Here is a 19,394-nt window from a genome sequence, read left to right as displayed (position 1 = left end):
TGCTAGAGACTTCCAATTAGTTGCAAAATTAAGGTAAATGATTGAATATTACTAGAATATAAGCGTTTTAGCTTACAATTGCGTTTTTTTACCATTTCGGTAGAGTCAAAGTTGACCAAAGGTTGAAATTTTGGCAATTATCGTTATTTATATGAAAATATCTCATAACTGATAAAAGCTACAATCATGAGTATTTTATTGTTGTATTCTACATAAAAATGTGCACATTTTCATATATAATACTTCATGTAACGGCTAATTTACAATGGTACAAAAATTATGTCAAAGTGACGAAATAATTTCCGAGATGTGTCACAGATACTTTTTAGTGCGGCAAGAAAGAAATTTGCGCTTGCGCGCCTGCGTAACGATTGTAAACAAAACAACACCTTGATCCGTGAACTCCCAGCATCCCCCAAGGCGCGTGATTCAAAAGTTTTAGGCTGGTAGGCCTATAAGTATTTTTCCGCGAATTTAAAAAAAAACTTTTGTAAGTCGACGTAAAATACGCCCACTCGGCACACGGGAGACAAAAAATGTTGACGTAAAATACGTCCAGTCGGCGTAAGAGGGTTAACTACTTGTCCGGCAGTTGGTGGTCAGCTCGACTGCGAGGAGAGGAGTCACTTCGCTTTAGGCCCAGGAAACGCAGAGTGAGGGGTGGCATGAGGTGGGACTATGTGTAAAGGACCTCAGGTTTGTATAGTTAAGAAAAATGATATTGTTATGATACAATAAAGTTTGTTCATACTTACCTGGCAGATATATATATAGCTGTATTTTCTGAAGTCCGACAGAATTTTAAAAACTTCCGACACACGCAGTGGTCGGCCAGGTGGTTAGTACCCATTCCCGCTGCTGGGAGGCGGGTATCAGGAACCATTCCCATTTTCTATTCATAATTTTTATTTCCACTGTCCCCTGAGGGGAGGTGGGTGGGTACTTGATTATATATATCTGCCAGGTAAGTATGAACAAACTTTATTGTATCATAACAATATCATTTTGTTCATGAAACTTACCTGTCAGATATATATATAGCTGAATCCCACCTTTGGAGGTGGGAAGGGACAGAATAGAAGGATTTTAGGAAACAAATGCATGCAGATGATTTACATCTTGGTTCCACCTGTTAGCATAGCTGGCTTCGTGGTTACTGCCACGTAAGTCTGCTTGTGCTACTAGAGTTGCCAGCGAGGTAGAGACCTATATAGCTGGTGCACTCCAGATGATCTGTCAACAGGGGCGAGACCACGACGTGACTAGACCATATTGACCATACCATGAGGGCTAAGAAGTAAAATAAATATATATATATATATATCACCACCTGACCAACCTAGCCAAAGTTAAGGTGTTTTAACTAAGGCTTAAGAGTTAAGAAGTCGCCGTTGTCGGCGACTCATCAACTAAATTAAGAGCTCTTCCTAACCATTTTCTACAGGATAGGATGAGTGGTACTTCTTGCCCCCAAGATTGTGTCTGCAGACACGTATGGCCCTAGCGAGCAGCAGATCTCATATGCCATCTTCACATCTCGCAGGGAGTGTGAAGTGAACACAGAGTTGCTTCGCTAAAACATGGTACTCAGGATGTTACTGAGTGCCATGCTCTGTTGAAATGCTTCCGAGGCCGCGCCCTCACCTCGTGAGCATTTAGATAAAAAGATTTCAAATCTTTGGTGGCAAACACAATGAAGGAGATTTCATTTTTGAAAGAACTCCTTAACACTAAAGCCAGGGTGTTCTTCGATATGGGCAAGTCTGGTCTTTTTCGGAACACTGCAGATTGCCCGAATGACTTCGACTTTCTTGAGTTTTATGTAGATAAAACTTGAGAGACCCGACAGGGCACAGGACTCTCTCTGGCTCCTGCCCACTAACTTGTGCCATCCTTGCTTCCAAGCTCCTGGCCCAAGGACAAAATGGGGTTCCATTCTTAGGCCACAACGGAAGGCTTAGAGAGCACACCGCCTTGTGTTCTCTAAAGCCAAAACTTGTGACGATGGCTTAAAATTTCACTAACCCTCTTTGTCGTATCTAGGGGGGTTAGAAGAAGGCCTTCCTGATCACATGCAAAAAGTTAACAGGTAGGAGAGGTTCGAATGCTTTAACATCAAGAACTTCAGACTACGTCTAAGTTCCATATTGAAAGCTTCGATCTGGACATGCACAGTCAGTCCGTCTGTACTAAAGTCAGGTGACCGACCAGTTGACCAGTCAGACGAATCAAGGACAGCAAGGCTGTACCCTGAAGACCATAAGGCACTATTCTTCGCTGAAGGATGAGTGTCTGGACTGCCTGGGCGATTCAATCTAAGCAAACCTTGGGGGTGTATCAACGCAACCCAACGTCGTCAGCGAATCAACTCCTGACTCGAGCTTCTGGTGCCAGGAGAAAGGAGCGAGGAGCAAAAAGGCGATTCAGTCCCGAAGGAAGAATGCCTGACAGTCCAACCTGGTTTCATGTTACACGATCATCGGGGGTGTATAAACGCAACTGACTTCGTCAACAAGAAACTCAGGGCTACTATATGTCGCCTGATCTCGCACGAGTGTCTGACTCCGAGAAAACAGGTGAGACAAAAAGTAGATGGTGAGCGAGTTTCAAGATTCCACAGAACTCAAAGATCGTGAAGGGCTTTGTTGTTTGACAGACGCAAATCTCTGAGCCCAAAGGCCGTCAACAACATATTTGCATATTCTTTAATAGTTGTGACTGCCAGCTTATCCCATTCTTCAGACGGAAAAAGGAAGACGGTAATCTTATTCCTGTCAACCTCTCGATAGTCTGAACGTAGTCAGACTCAGAGCGGAGAGGTTATAGGTACCTTTCGAGTTTAGAGTAGACCGACTCTCTCGGAAAAGGTCCTTGGAAAGTGATCTAGGAAGTATGTGACCTCTGTGAATCCAGGATCCTGAAGGCCAACATGGGGCGATCAGCGTCATTGTCGCTCCCTGTGACGTCATAAATCCTCTTATTACATTTCCTAAGCGATTGAAAAAGGGGAAAAGAGACTAAACATCCATCCCCGTTTAATATCATAGGATGGCGTTTAATGGTACCGATCCCGTATCTAGAATAAGGGAGCAGAGAAGAAGCCGCCTCTTCGTCCTCAACATATCGAAGAGAAGAATGAAAGGGCGTCCCTAAAGTCTACACAACTCTCAACTTACTTCTAAAGAAAGATTCCACTCGGAAGTGAATAGTTGCTGCCGTCGATCGAGACGATTCGTACGGACTTTTGCAATCCTGTAACGAACCTGTAGAGGATCGTTACATTTTACGCCTGTTGTTATAATAGGCTCTTTCTCGTAAACTCGAACAAGGACCGAGAGAAGATACTTCTTAAGATATGAGAGAGCTGTGGAATATCAGAGTTGATCTGGACCACTGGTTCCCAAAAACTCGTTTCGAGGACTGGAGGGACTACCGAATCGCTTTTACTTCTTTCAGATTAAGATCCAGGACATCTGAAACCCTATCCAGATGTCCGGCACCTTCTTTCTATCACCTCAGGTGATAGACGCACTGAGAGATGTTCAGAATCATTGCTAGATCTTGAATAATATTTCAGTTTCCCGGTAGGAAAAAACTGTGGTCTGAATTGCAGTCTATTCGGGGAAACAAACTTCTTCAGGAAGGAAATGGTCCCCAGCAAGCTCATCCATTCCCTCCCCGAGTATGCTTACTTCCCTAAATAAGGCTGCGCTTTGCCTAAGCAGGAGAGCAAATAAAGTGCAATGTTGCGGTAGACTCGTAGTTCCATACCGTGCGGTAACGAGCACCGAAAGGATTAAGAGATAACTCTGTTGAACATAGTAAGGCAAAACGAATGCAACGTTTATTCATTCACGTAAGAAATCCCCTCAATCTTAGGCTAAAGTCCGTGATTGTAGGACAGAGATACAGTTAGTCAGTCAATCCCGCAGGAGAGACGTAACCGTCAGCACAGAGATACGGTTAGTCAGTCAATCCCGCAGGAGAGAGAGACGTAACCTACCGCGCATGACAGCGCACGATCTGTTACTGAATACTGGCTCGGTTGGACTGGAGGACAGACAGCGTGACAGCAGCAGCAAGCAGCTTACGAACGTCGTCTCTTAACTTTATGTCTGGGTTGCCAGCTACCCTATTCTACGAAGAAATAGGTCCGTTATTTTTTGAGCAGAAAGACTCTCAAGCTGGTATATTTAAGCGAAACAGAAAACGCTAAATATATAGATGCGTTTGTGTCGTCAGAACACTACCATACAACGGTAAAAGATAAATCGGAAACTCCTGTTAGGCTGCAGGGAGTAACGATTAAATGTCCTTAAAATAGACAATAGACCTCTCGGTTGCCATCCGAAGAGGTAACTACAGCAAGCGTATATGACTTGAACCAACCAGAAGTAAAATAACGCAAGGCAAAAAATGAAATTATATCACAATAAAGTTTGTTCCTACTTACCTGGCAGACATATATAGCTGAATTCGGAAATACAGCTACATACATATCTGACAGGCAAGTTTCATGAACAAAACTTAAGAGAATCGAAGCAGTCGAAGCAGTCAGCTCAAGCTTCTTATGTTATTGGACATAAGCGTTCATTGACGTAGTCTACAAGTCTATTTCTTTCTTTCTTGTACGAGTCTGCGAATGACGAATGAGAGCTCTTCCGAATCTTGTCAATAAGAGCTTATTCGCTTACGCAATATCAAGTTAATGAGATGTTTGTCATGAGAACTAACCCATTTACGGGACAAAGAGATATTTTGTCAAAGAGGGGATACCCCCTAACTTGACAAAACGAAAGTATATTGTCAATGGGGGAAAGTCACTGAATTGACAAAACATAATCCAGGGAGTCGAGCATTTAATTTTTCCGATTCCCGTCTCAAACGAGGAAGGGACAAGAATCCTGTTAAGAGACTGGGCTTACGGCAAGTAGGACGATGATGTTCAATTCGGCAGCGTAGTCCCGACTAGAAACTAACAAAATCTATCATCTGAAAAACCCTTTCAGATGGGCTAAAAAGCTTGGAAAATTATCCTGGGAAGAGGAAGAAACTCTCCAACCAGCTTCCTCTCCCGTATCACAACTAATGCCTGCTAAAGCTTAAAATTATTGGCAGTATGGCAAAGGAAGTCCTGTCTTGCGCTTTCCTGAAGAGCGTCCTTTTGATGAGTGCCTTTGCAAGAATCCTACTGAACGTTGCCGAGAGTCCTGACGTGCAGGACATCGAGCCTTACATACCCGTAACTGCCTTATCGCAAAGTCTTGACTGCGGTAGTGGCAACTTAAATTTATTGGCAGAATGGCAAAGGTTGCGGTAGAGCAAACGAGATCTTCCTTAACTCCATCCACCTATGCGAAAAGCAATATTAATTGACAGAGACCTCTTGAATTCACGAAACCCGATGTCTTGCTGGGTTTCGAAGAAGAAGTTGTCTGTTCACTTTAAGCTTCCTCCGAAGCACTGCCTACTTCACATTCTTTGCAGGTGAGGTAGAAGGTATCACCGAAGGTAGAGGTAAAAATTCTTTAGGCCCAAATCTGAAACAATAGCTTGAAGAGTTCAACAGAAACGTTCAGCCAGGCGACACACCTGGCGTGCGCTGGTGCACGCTCGGCGTCCACTGGCGCGCGCTCGGCGTCCACTGGCGCGCGTCCACTGCGCGCGGCAGCCGCGCGCGCCTGGAGTCCATCCGAGCGTCCCAGGCGTCCGCTCTCAAAAGCTTCCTGCTACTATGACTTCTTTTACGTATTTCTCGGTGGAAAGACGGACACGAGTTCAGGCGACGTTCGCCTTCTTACTTCTCACTGAAACGCATAACGAGAGAGAGAGAGGACGTGAAGCGTCCTCTTCTATAAAGCTTCTATTTAGAGGGCGCGAGTCCTTCCGAAAGCTCCAACCCCTGCACGGAGAGGACGCTTCGGAGGACGAGAAGCAAACTTTCAGGATTCGTGCACGCACACGCACTTTGGCAGTCTGGGGATTTTCATCAGAAACTGCCGAAGGCACGCCAGATCGGTGGGGGTTCCTTGTAACCCTCCTTAGGCTTTCGACATGCTCCCTCCCCGGGTCCTGGGAGTCAAGCAGAGGTCCCGGCCTAGAGGCGAAACGAGGCCGATCTGACGCACCCTCCACTACACAAGGGGTATCACTGCACTTCTGCACTTCACTTTTACTCTCTAAAGCAAGCACTTTCGATTCTAAGTTACGAATCGAAAGAGAATAAGAGAAAGGGCAATTCCTCTACAGACACTGCTTAGGGCCCGAAGGCAATACTGCAGGATTAGGAGTAACAATTACAGAAGTAGCACTTCACAGCAATGAAGAAGAGCGAGCACCTCTCGTAGACATATTCATAGCCCGTAGGCCATACTACAGGGTTAGGCAAAATAAAGTCTACAGGAAGGTTAGCAGGTTCACTACCCTGACTTTTGTTACTGATTAATTGCGTACATACGAATCATACGTCTTCCTTACGGAATTAGACATGTTTACTGATTAATTGCGTACATACGAATCATACGTCTTCCTTACGGAATAGACAAAGTCTCACACTCCTTACATGACAAATCTCAACAAAGAAGGAAGACCCATACCCCTCGTACATACCAAGTGCGGATCTACCGAAGCTTTCGGTAGCCACACCCTATCTTTTGCAAGAACACCCCGTCTGAAACTAGCCTAAACTAGATTTCAGATATTTTAAGCAAAAATGAATCAAATTCAAATCAATTTAAGATAGCGTATGCCTAGCCACAAATCCAAGTAAATAAATCAAAAGACAATTAGGATACTTAGCGGCAATGAAGTTTCCAAAATCCTAAGACGGAGGTACTGAAAACAGGTGTTTTCAGCACCGGCGACAGAAAAATTATGAATAGAAAATGGGAATGGTTCCTGATACCCGCCTCCCAGCGGCGGGAATGGGTACTAACCACCTGGCCGACCACTGCGTGTGTCGGAAGTTTTTAAAATTCTGTCGGACTTCAGAAAATACAGCTATATATATATCTGACAGGTAAGTTTCATGAACAAAATACAATTTTCGACAAATTGTTATTTGTCCCGATACATATACAAACCCTCGGTCCTTTAACAATAGGAAGACTCACTTACTGGTGGGTGGAATCTGAGTTTTATGAACAGACTGGTGTTCGTCCGACCTTGGTTCCCTCCCTGGTCGTAAGAGCAAAGGGAGGGATCCTAGCCTCTGCCCAGCTGATCGGGGTGTGCACTGCAGGATCAGTGGCCAGACCTCTGGACCAAATTTATAAGAGGGAGGCAAGCGTACCTCTTGTAAATAGCAAATAAACAAGAACTAGTTCCTATTTCAAGAGCCAATATGAAGTCATGGGTTTGTCTCTTGTTGGCTTCCACTCCCCCCCTTGTAGGGGAGTGGTGGATAAACACTACTATCCCTACTGAAAGGGATAGGATGGAGCTCCGTCGTGTAGCTTACCTGCATCTGCTTCCTGTTCAGCGTAGTGACAACCGCAGCCCTCTGCCCACAGATAGAGGAGGAAGAAAGAAGGAGTAAGAGAAGCCAGTCACACTCTCTTTTACTCGTCCATTCATGCAGTCACACAAGGATGCGATGCTGTTCTGTCCACTCGGGTGCTGGGCAAGCTACACAACTTGTTGAGCAGCCACCACGGGTCCAAAGGAAAAGGTGTCCAAGGACCTGTGGGTAATATCCCAAAGGTAGAAGGAAGTAAAAGTGGTTTGGTTGGCCCAAACCCCTGCCTTCAGAACCTGCGCCAGGGGGAAGTTCTTGCGGAACGCAAGGGTTGGACCAATACCTCTGACTTCGTGAGCTCTCGGACGAAGGGTACAGGTGTCGTCACTACCATCTGCATCGTACACCCTCCTGATCACCTCACGCAGCCAGAAAGAAAGAGTTCTTGGAAACCTCTTTCTTGGTAACCCCGGTACTAACGAAGAGGATTCGACACTCAGGCCTGAGGTGTCGAGTTCTCTTCAAGATAGCGCCGTAGCACCCTAACAGGACAAAGCAGCATCTCATCCGCATCATTATCAGTGAAGTCCTTCAGGGAAGGGATCATGAAAGACTTGAATCAGTCGTCAGGGACCGAAGGATTCTGAGTCTTCGCTACGAAGTTCGGGACGAAATTGAGCGTCACGGATCCCCATCCCCTCGAATGCTTAACGTCGAAGGAAAGACCATGGAGTTTCCCTACTCTCTTCACCGATGCCAGGGCCAGCAGGAAGAGGGTCTTGAGTGGCAGATCCCTATCTGACGACTCTCCGAGTGGCTCGAAGGGTCTTCGCCGCTGATAAAGCCACTCTCCTATTCGCATCCACTAAGGCAGAGAAGTCTCCCTGGGAGGAGGCAGAGACTCCCAGAGAAGGCGCTTCTCCCGTGATGTAGAATTGATACCTCTTGTTGATCAGCAAGGAGGAAAGGCAAAAGACGCCTTACCATGGTCTCTCTTGGTCGCTAACCATCTATCCACCGACCGTAATGCTTTCCTAGCCACAGAGGAAAGGACTAGCTTGGGCAGCAGTTCTTCTGGTTGCTTCTTCTTTTTTATCATGAAAATCGACGGAGGAGACAAAGGAGTGGCAGGAGAAAACCGCTCTGGAAAATATTAAAAGAGGAACCTCATTAAAGACGCGTAAGCAGTCAGAGGCAGTGTCGAAACTTGACCAGACTCCTTCTCTGCTACTACGAACTGCCCGTGCCCTTGTTCGTGCTCTTCATTCTGCTCGAGCTCTCCTGTGTCCTGCTCAAGAACCTTCGACAGAGCAGGTGACAATGTCGCTTCCTCTTCTCTCACAGGAGGTTTTTTCCCTTTAAAAAAGTACAACAACTACTCAAAATGTTGTTGAAACGGAGCCAACACTTGGTCTTCTTGGGAAGTCAACTCACTTGGCTGGGGTTGACTTCAGGCGAAGAGCCGCGAACAGAAGTCAAAGAATCCCGCTTCGACTGATGAGCAGGCGTACGTCTGACAGGTATCCGCACCTGTCGACCCTCAGTCGAGTCCACTGAGTCGCAAGTCGAACCTTGTCCCTCGTATGCCTGAACCGCGCGGCTGCAAGATGGGCTCGGACCTCTGGACAAGTAGAGGGGAGACGTCAACAGCTGAAGGTCTCTTGAGGGGGCGAGAATCCCATGAAATACGCCAGCGTCTTGCATGAGGAGATGACAACTCACTCGAGTCCGACAACTCTGCACCAAACGAGACACCTTTCCAACAGTGCTCAGTCGAAACCTGACTCAACACCTCAGGTTTGACAGCGGGAGCGACTGCTCATGGGCAAACGCCCCCAGTCTCCCTTGGACCTCCATTATGTCTTCTCCCCAAGGCGGGGGAGCGGGACAGTGACCTTTGTCTAGGAGAACTGGAGGGACGGATAGCCACCCCCTCAGGAAACACTCCACTTCCACTTCCACTTCCACTTTGCACTGACACACTTTTCTCCATGAACAACTTCATGAAGGTACCTAACTCCATAATAGTATTAGCTAAAATTTCAAATCTCTCGAACCTTGATTCGAGGCTGGCAATGGTGTCGGAAACTGCAACATGGGAAGCTGGTACGGAAGTTGGAAGAGAGGGGGTCGGAGGACTGAGGATAGAAGAAAGATGACCTTCTAAGGGACAAGAAGCGAGAGTAGCAATCTCCACTGACACAGGGGTAGAAGGCAAAGTTACAAAAACCTTACTATCTGCCCTAATTTCTGCTTTTCTCTACTTATCTTGTAAAACTTTCTTATTATGAGAAATTAAAAGTTTCCACTGCTCATCATCCCACTCCTGACAAACAAAACACCTCAGTTCTTTAGAACACTCTTGCCCCCTACACTCAGTGCACTTGGAGTGAGGGCCATAAACCTCCTTAACTTATCTAAATTTTGCAGCCCTCTGTGCAAAACCTCACCCCTGATGAACTAGAATCTGACATAATCGGGAAAACAGGCAGCAACTAATCTCAAAAGAGTAACTAAACTAAGCTAGTAGCTCCTTGAAAATACACCGAAAACTTTGTACGTCACCAATAATCCATGAACAGGCAAAAAAACCCTCCAAAGATGACAAAGAAAGCCAGCAGAGCTACCGATTTAACCGGGAGCCGGCAGAAATCCAATAGAAGAGGTGCGTTGATGTCATATCCATTTACTGAAGGTGGGTAGTAACTAGATACCTGAACTAATGATGGCGGCATCACAGGGAAACTTGAAAGTTAGTCTGCTGGGCGTAGGAATCCTACAGTTGAATAATTGCTTGGTAAGACTGATAAAAATTGCTGGTTTTCAGGGCTACATAATCACCATAAAACTGGATCACTGATAACCAGGGACTGCCTGTAATACAGCTTTAAAGTTATTATCACTGAGCTACCATAAATATCCTGTATTAAACAAAAAGAAGTGTCTGGAAAACCAATTATCTCCTCCCTTTTATTACAGAGACTATATATACTGATACATACAGTAATTTACAAGTATATCAGTAATTTACAATGAAATAAATTTAAACTCATACAATCAATATAAGGAGTGAAAATAGTTCCTAACAGCAAAAAAGAAATTCTATTCCTAGGACATTTGGAGAAGTGCTAACCTTGTGTACCCATGAGCAGTTTCCTGCTCGTTCATGGGACGGCACCGGACAACCACCTTCACCGACTCTGGGGTGCTGCTCCCCTTCATCTTGGCCTCTGCACCTTGGACCATCCCTTAACCTGTGGAATAGATGTACATATTTACTATATTGTTATAGAACACTAACTCCTGATAGACATTCACAATGAACCCTGCTGTAAAAAATCTTATAAGTAAAAAGAAATCTTTTAACATTATATTCTACAGATAGAAACATTTTTTGAAATGCATTTCTTTTGCTGATCTTCTTAAACAGCCAATGAATGAGCTCACACTACCTTATGCAGAGCAATAACTATGGGTATAAACCACAAAGACAGAAAAACTCACTGATTCATCTGTACAGATAAGGATTTACATTATAAAACTTAAGTTGCTGCTCAAATTATACTCAGGGCAGCAAATTTTCTGCTCCACCCAAACAGTGAGTAGCCTATCCAGATACTTCTTTGAATACAACACGCACGTACAGACAGTCCCCGATTATCAACAGACTCGGTTAATGGCGCCATAAAATCAACAATTACGGCACCACAACGCACCGGAGTTCCAGCTATCGGCGCCTGTGCAGCCACTACAAACCTAACAGAGGCACCATTTGCCGCTTATCGGCCCATTGACAGGTTATGAGCGCCATAAATTGCAGAGTTTCGGTTCATGGCGGTTTTCACTTACTGGCTTATTTGATTGTAATTATACACATTTCATTCTTAATTCACTCCAAATTTCACTTGAAATACATGAGTTTGCTTACAGCAAAGCCATAGCAAGAATAATTTTTCATCTTATTGTACATCTGGCAGCCAGAATCCACGAGCAGACGACGGTTTAGTGAATTGTTTATGACAATGAATGAATGAATGATTGTTAGTTCTCTGGCATCCTGACATCGAAGGTCATTGACGCCGATATCGTTTATTATAAATAAAGAATAAAATATGCAATTAAAACCATAAAAGCAAAAACAAAATATCATTGTAAAGTTAAATAGCTTTCAGAAGACCTGCTTCTGAAATAAATCTAAAATGCCACTTGCATTGTATGACACACCATGTCCAAGAATCTTGGCAAGGATGAACCTACCATCCTCACCTCGAGCCTCAAACAGATATCTATTTCTTTCCGTGCTATAAGTGGGGCATTCAGTCAACAAATGCTTCACGGTCAAGGGTATCAAACAGTCGTCACAATATGGTTGGTGTTGGCCAGCTAGCAAAAACTCATGTGTCATCCGAGTGTGACCAATTCGGAGACGACAAAGAGTAGTCTCCCACTTTCGGGGCATCACGTTATATTTCCAAGGGGATATAACATTTGTTATTTCTCTCATCTTATTATCGGCTAAGCTTTCCCAATGCTTTTGCCAATTATTACAAATAAAATTCTTAATTGTAGGTAAAAAATCATTACATGGAATGGGATACCTTCTTGGTAGCAACTCAGCTGCAGCATTCTTTGCCAGTGAATCTGCCTCCTCATTTCCACACACACCTACGTGTGCCGGAACCCAACAAAATCGAACAGTTATGCCTTTCAGACCAATAATAAAAAGCCACTCTAAAATCTTAAAACCAAAGGGTTACTAGAATTAAAAACTTCTAAAGCTTGAAGGACACTTCTTGCATCACTAAAAATGGTAAAATTGCCCTCATCTTTTAATGCTATTTTCTCAATAGCGGTTAATATGCCATATAGTTCTGCAGTAAATATGGAAGATACTAGAGGAAGTGCACCTCTACAATTAAAAGAACCACTATATACTCCAAATCCAACGCCAGCATCAGATTTGGAGCCATCTGTAAATATAAAAGTAGATTCCTTATGTTCTTCGACATGTTCACGAAAGAGAGACCTGGCTTCTAATTCAGTCATGTTCTTTTTTATACCAATAAAATATTTACAAAAAGATATATCTGGTAATTTCCATGGAGGGTTGCTGATTATCTTGAATGAAGAACTCGTATTTCTTGCATTATCAAGACCGTTTATTAATTTTTTTAGCGCCCGAAAACCCATAAGGTTGAGGATATTTTTGGGGTTTGTAACCCCAAAATAATCTAAAATGCCTTACAAAGTTTGCAGTCTGACAAGCTAAAGAATTGGGAAGTCTTTGCAACCTAAACCAATACCGAATAATAGAAGACTTTCGGTAAAGGTCTAAAGTTAATTCTCCAGCGTCAACAAGGAGACTTGGAATAGGCGAAGTTCTAAACGCTCCTGTAGACAGTTCTAATACCAGCATGGTGTATAGAATACTAATACCTTTAATCTGCTTGGGGTGGCTGAGGAGTATATTTCACACCCATAACTAATTTTAGAAAAAATTAAGGCCTTGTATAATTTTAAAATAGTTTTGCGGTCTGCCCCCCCATGATGTATGTGACAATACTTTTAAAAGATTCAGAGCCTCAAGACACTTAACTTTTAACGCCTTTAAGTGAGGAACCCATGTCAACCTGCAATCAAATATCAAACCTAAAAATCTAGCTTCATTTACACATGGGATCCGTTGGCCTTTGATGTATATATCCGGGTCAGGATGTACTCCCCGAATACGACAGAAATGGACAACAGTAGTTTTGTTTGTCGAAAAACTTAAAATCCATTCATATCAGCCCACTGAATAATTTTGTCAATTGAGAGTTGTAGTTTTCTTTTCTCAACCATCGACATTCTAGATCCAGCAAATGATATGGAGAGATCATCTACAAATAATGTTGAGAGAATATCTTGGGGAATGACAGAGGATATCCATTAATGGCTAGTGCAAATAGTGTTACACTTAGCACACTACCCTGGGGAACTCCTTCTTCCTGACATCTCCTCTCTGATGTAGAGTTTCCCCCACTCTGACTTGAAAAAATCTATGTGAAACAAATGATTGAATGAACAATGGGTAACTCTCCTCGTAACCCCAATTCATGAATGGTTTTAAGTATACCATATCTCCATGCAGTATCATATGCCTTCTCAAGATCAAAAAAGACTGTTACATTGGTGCTGTTTGCGGAAGCAAAGGCTTCACAAATAGAGGATTCCAGTCGCATCAACACATCAGTCGTTGAATGCATTTTTTCTAAATCCACACTGGATAGGTGATAAAATACCCTTCTTTTCCAGGTACCATACCAGTCTTACATTGACCATCTTCTCCATGATCTTACATAAACAAGATGTCAATGCAATTGGTCGATAGTTTGCAGCTAAAAACTTATCCTTACCAGGTTTTAAAAAGGCTAAAATAATGGCTAGTTCCCAAACACTTGGATAACTATGATCATCCCATATTCTGTTAATAATGCTTAAAATAAACAACTTGGTATTAACAGGTACATGTTTAATCATTGCATATGGAATTTCATCGGGTCCAGGGGCTGTATCATTACATGTAGCAAGTGCGGAGTCAAATTCTCTTTCAGTAAAAGGAGAGTTGTATGACTCTTCCCTTCCTGTTGCAAAATTTAAAATTTTCTTTTCTTCATTGCTCCTAAACTGGTTGACCAGGGAGCTGCTTCACACTTGCGTGATACATCTGAGAAATGATCCGCCAGGGCATTGCTAACGTCAGTTGCTCCAGTCACATACTGATCATTCACCTTCAACACGGTGGTGGTGGGTTGTGAATTTGCCTGCTATCTTTTTCACTTTCCTCCACACAGAAGATGGTGGTGTTCTACTGTTAATGGAGGAAACAAAAGACACCCAAGACTGGCGCCTGGCTTCTTTCATGGCCCACTGACCGGAAGCAGAAGCTGTCTCTACATTTCTTGTATGTAATTAAATTCTCCTCAGTACGGCGTCTGCGCAATCGGGTTAAAGACCTTCTTGTGGCTCTGTGCAGGGCAGTTAGTTCTGAAGACCACCAGGGGACTGGTCGTCGTTTGAATAACCCTGTTGTTTTGAGGAATTGAATTGACTCCTGCTGTATGAAGGGTTCCATTCAGCATGTCTATGGCATCATCAATATTTTCAAACTGTTCTGCATTCCCTTCAATTTCGCTTAGCTCACGAAATCTACCCCAGTCTGCCTTGTCAAGATTCCATCGTGGCGATCTCTGTGAAGGTGGACCATTGTTGGTGCTTATAATGATTGGTGCATGATCACTAGTATGCCAATCATCTAATGTCCTCCAATCGAAATCGAGAAGGCAATTAGAGCTTGCGATTGATGAGGTCAATGCATGACAAGGTACCTGTCTGGACATGAAAATGTGTGGGGCTCTCCTGTATTAAAGGAGTTCCAACATCCTCATTTTCCACAATTGATGATATAATATTGCCCCTTGTGTTTGCTAAAACATCGCCCCATAAAGGATGTCTACCATTCAAATCTCCCAATAAGAGAAAAAAGGTTGGGGGGGAGTTTGTTGAATCACCTCTACTAAATTATCATACAAAATATTATCATTTGGAGGTAGGTACAGAGAGCATATTGTATATTTTCTTCCTATATCAATCTGTACAACCACTGCCTGCAGAGGTGTACGAATAGACAAAGATATTTGTTTGGGGAACATCTCGACGAACATAAATGAGACTTCCGCCATGGCTCCCTGCTTGTTGATTATATGGTGTTCTATAGCTAAATATACTCTCGAGGACAAGGAGTATTAGCATCAAGCTTGCTCTCTTTGTAGACATACAATTATGGGGAATGCTCATGAATTAGTAGCTTAAGTTCTTCATATTTGGCCCTTAAACCCTGACAATTCCACTGCAAAATGGAGGGGAGAAAACTATGGATCACTTCTGGAAGACATCTTGGATGAGGTCTTCCCACTGGCAAACTTTTAATCTAACATTATTTCCTGTAGGTTTCTTTAGAGATGGTCTTGATATATTGGGTTTTACGTTTGTCTTTTTCTTTGTGTCCTTTTGATCTATTTGTTGAGGCGGATGGTGGAACCTCACTTGAATTTCTGATTTATTCAAGTTATCTTCCAGTTGATCAGAAACACCAATAGATAAAACATCAAATTTATTTGACGTCATAGCTTTAATGTTTCTGATGGAAGGGGGTGAGAGAGATGGAGGTCTCTCTCTTTTTCGATTAATAGGTGGTGGGCTTCTAGGTTTTTGCACCTTCCCCACAACAGGTGCACCAGGCAAGTTGGTTTTAAGTGGAACCTCCATCAAATCAGGCAAGGACATGGCCTGAGAGAGGTTTTTACTACTAATTGTAATGGGGGACGAAGTAGTACGGGGCATGGGCAATGCCCCACTGTTAAATACATTGTGTGCAAAGCCTCAGAAGGCAATATGCTTACCTCATCATGCAGCATTTTATCATTGGATGGTTAATATTTCTTTTTATAGAACTATTGGCAGTGCTAGGTGGGTTTGATTTAAGTGCCTTTGCATAACTACTTGATTTATCTAATTAGTCTTTTGTTTTGGCATATCCCACACTTATATGCTTCTAAATTGGATTTGTTAAGGGCAGCTTCTTTCGGACTTATACAGCTCACAGCTCCGGTCAGTGGATTTATGATTTGAGCTGCAATTTAAACACCTGGCATCAAGTGCACATTCTCCATGGTAAGATTTAGAGCAAATACCACACATTTTTTCGTTTTTGCAAACTTTGACGGGTGTCCAAATTTAAAACAATTAAAACATTGCAGTGGCTTCTGCTTGAATGGTCGAACTTTAATAACTTCATTTTCAAATAATAATACGGGAAGGTACACCAGCATCCTGGAAAGTAAGGATAATCATTGATGTACCCGGGACTTTGTGTACTTTCCATACATTTAGTGGACACATGGCCAGTATCTCCTCTCTGTAAATTCATACAGATCTTTGTTAAAAACTACTCCCCTTCCGTAGCTAAAATTTAGGTGGGGTTTGACATCTAACTTAATATCATCATCATTTGTTTAAGGTTGGATAGTATTACAGACTGTGTGCATGATTTGGCATGGATAAGGTAACTATTTTTTTTCCAAAACGAGATATATCTCCTGGTGCAATAGTTCCTACTTTTTTCTGAATTAATTTGCATATTTTGGAAATAGTTCCCTGTAACCCCCTGAGATTCAGCTACAAGCCACATCGGTGGGTTTTGGCTTCTTCTGGGAAGGCATAACTAAATCAGCATCTTTTTCAAACCAGTCCGCAGGTCTATAAACATCCAAATCCTTTGGTACCTTGTCGCAAAGAGCAGCCATTATATTTCAAGTTATTAATTTTGATATTATTAACATTACATATTGCATTAAATGCTTCATCATGACTATTGTAAGATATCCATGAATCCCATTTTGTATCTTCCAGTTTCATTCTTATTTCTGTTATAGATCCATAACACTTAAATTCTTTATATATATTATCAATAAATTTGTCTCTATTGGAATTTGGGTAACATGAAAGGATTCGAAGTTTCCTTGCGTTACCCAGATTACTCAATTTTTGGAATATCAATAGAATGGTCCTTCCTAGTTCCGAGGTCATCAACAGAGTTTTCCCTAATTAAATTAGCAGAGGTCGTCAACAGGGATCTGAGGTTCGCCATTCGATCCAGGGGTATTAGAAACATTAATTTCCGTCATTAAATTAGTTGGGGGGAAAGAAAAAAAATTAAGACTGTCTGACATCCCAAAAGAGAACCCCTTACCTTTCATGAAATTAATTTCTACCACCAATGACCACCTGCGAGAGCTGCTTCCCAAATGTCCACTCCCTACCCTACCACAAAGGGATGGTACCACTATGATTAGAGTGGCTCAAGTGTATGCCAAACCGCTTGATGGGACTGAGAGCATTACAGGAATACAATCATCCCCACTCTAATCATGTGGCAGGCAAACCGGACAGAATGCCGAGAGTCCTATCTCTATGAAAACCGGTCCAACCCCTGGGAATCCGAAGGCAAGTTTTGTTGGAGAATAGTCCCGCCCGCATGCCAGTATGGAAATACTGACATTCCAAGGTGTCCAAACATTATCGGGTAGTTGGCAAGACACCACAGCTCCCACAATTGATTTTTTTTGAAAAAATTTCCATCCCTGATATGATGTCCCCCAAAAAAATCATTCTGGACAGTGAAATGGGTAAGAGTTTTGACCGAGCAAGGTTGAGAAAGTTGATAAATATGAAGAAAGAATGAAACAATTATAAGTAATAGAAATAGGATGAGAGAAATTTAGAGTCAAACTGAGGAAAAACAAAAATTCAAAAAATTCCCCAGTTCGAGAGCCCTCTTGCCCGTCACCACGCTTCAGCACGGGAATGATATGCCGTGCTGAAGCCCAATGACTTCATCAAGGCATTCTCTCATTAAGAGGGTGTTTATGACAAAAATTTTGTACTTTTTTGCTAGCACTTTTCATTTATTCAAGTCTATATTACTATTTTGACTTTTTATTTAATAACTGTATGGCTGAAATAATTTGTTTTTATTTTTAATAATTGCACATCTGAAATAAATGTAACCTTTAATATTTGCTTGCTAGGAATGGCATAATAAAAAATAGGAAAGCGTGAACAACACATCACAGCTAATGTTCACAGTAAAACCGTTGAAATTTGTGTCATGAATCTGGTGACTTTTACAACAAATATTTTCAAATCAATTATCATGAATACATAATAAGTTTATGCAATTCATAACCTTATTCTGGTGTTTAACATGTTATTGTTATAATACAATTAAGTTTGTTCATACTTACCTGGCAGATATATATATAGCTGTATTCTCCGAAGTCCGACAGAATTTAAAATTTCAAAACTCGCGGCACACGCAGTGGGCGGCCAGGTGGTAGTACCCATTCCCGCCGCTGGGAGGCGGATATCAGGAACCATTCCCATTTTCTATTCATATTTTATCAGTGCCACTGTCTCCTGAGGGGAGGTGGGGGTGGGCACTTAATTATATATATCTGCCAGGTAAGTATGAACAAACTTAATTGTATTATAACAATAACATTTTGTTCATGAGACTTACTTGGCAGATATATATATAGCTGAATCCCACCTTCGGATGGTGGGAAGAGACAGAATAGGATTTGTAGGAAACTTAAATTAAGTAGATGATATACACCTTGGTTCCTCACCTGTTAGCAAAGTAGACTCTGTGATTACTGTCACTACAGCCTGCTTGTGCTTAATCAGAGTTGCCAGCCAGGTGGAGACCTGTAGTGCTGGTGCGCTCTGAATGCTCTGTCAACGGGGACGTGACCTCAATGTGACAAGAGCATAGAGCCATACAAATGAGGGCAACGAAGCAACTGACCACCACCTGACCAACTAACAAAGACCCCCTGAACACTAAGCTAAAAGATGGGAGGTCTTCACCAAAGCCTCACCACAACCGAAACACATCAACTAAAAAACTAACCTAAAACCTAACTAAGGGATAGGGAGAGAGCTACCTTCAGCCCCCAAGACTGTGTCTGCAGAAACGTATGGCCCAAGAGAACAAAACAGTCCTCGTATATCGTTCTCACATCTCTCAAGTAGTGAGGCGAATACTGAATTGCTCCTCCAAAAGGTGGCGTCAAGGATGTCCTTGATCGACATGTTCCTTTGGAAGGCAAGCGAGGTTGCAACAGCTCTGACCTCGTGAGCTTTCACTCGCAAGAGGCTCAAATCGATCTGTGTGGAAGACGAATGAGCCTCTTTAATGACGTCCCTCAGAAAGAACGCCAAAGCGTTCTTGGATAAACAGTATATCGGGTCGTTTAACCGAACACCAGAGATATCTGAGGGACCTCGTACTTCTTTAGTCTTGTGGACATAAAACTTTAGAGCCCTGACAGGGCAC

The 19,394-nt window shown here is 42.7% G+C and overlaps 1 protein-coding gene across 6 annotated transcripts in view; it reads right to left on the bottom strand.

Moving 5' to 3' along the window:
* LOC135221639 (kinesin-like protein KIF3B) overlaps positions 1 to 19,394 on the bottom strand; it is a 155,214-nt gene that overhangs the window by 125,540 nt on the left and 10,280 nt on the right. For all 6 annotated transcript variants that reach the window (XR_010316059.1, XR_010316060.1, XM_064259316.1 and 3 more), the window contains exon 2: positions 10,590 to 10,710. Coding sequence is in view for 4 of the 6 variants with exons in the window: in XM_064259316.1 (XP_064115386.1) it covers positions 10,590 to 10,702 (113 nt within the window). In the remaining 2 variants the exon portion in view is untranslated. The remainder of the gene's footprint in view (positions 1 to 10,589; positions 10,711 to 19,394) is intronic.

This window comes from Macrobrachium nipponense, chromosome 3 (genome assembly GCF_015104395.2).
Source record: "Macrobrachium nipponense isolate FS-2020 chromosome 3, ASM1510439v2, whole genome shotgun sequence".
Classification (NCBI taxonomy): domain Eukaryota; kingdom Metazoa; phylum Arthropoda; class Malacostraca; order Decapoda; family Palaemonidae; genus Macrobrachium; species Macrobrachium nipponense.
The sequence above is the reverse complement of the archived record's forward strand: the minus strand, read 5'-3'. Positions and strand labels throughout refer to the sequence as shown.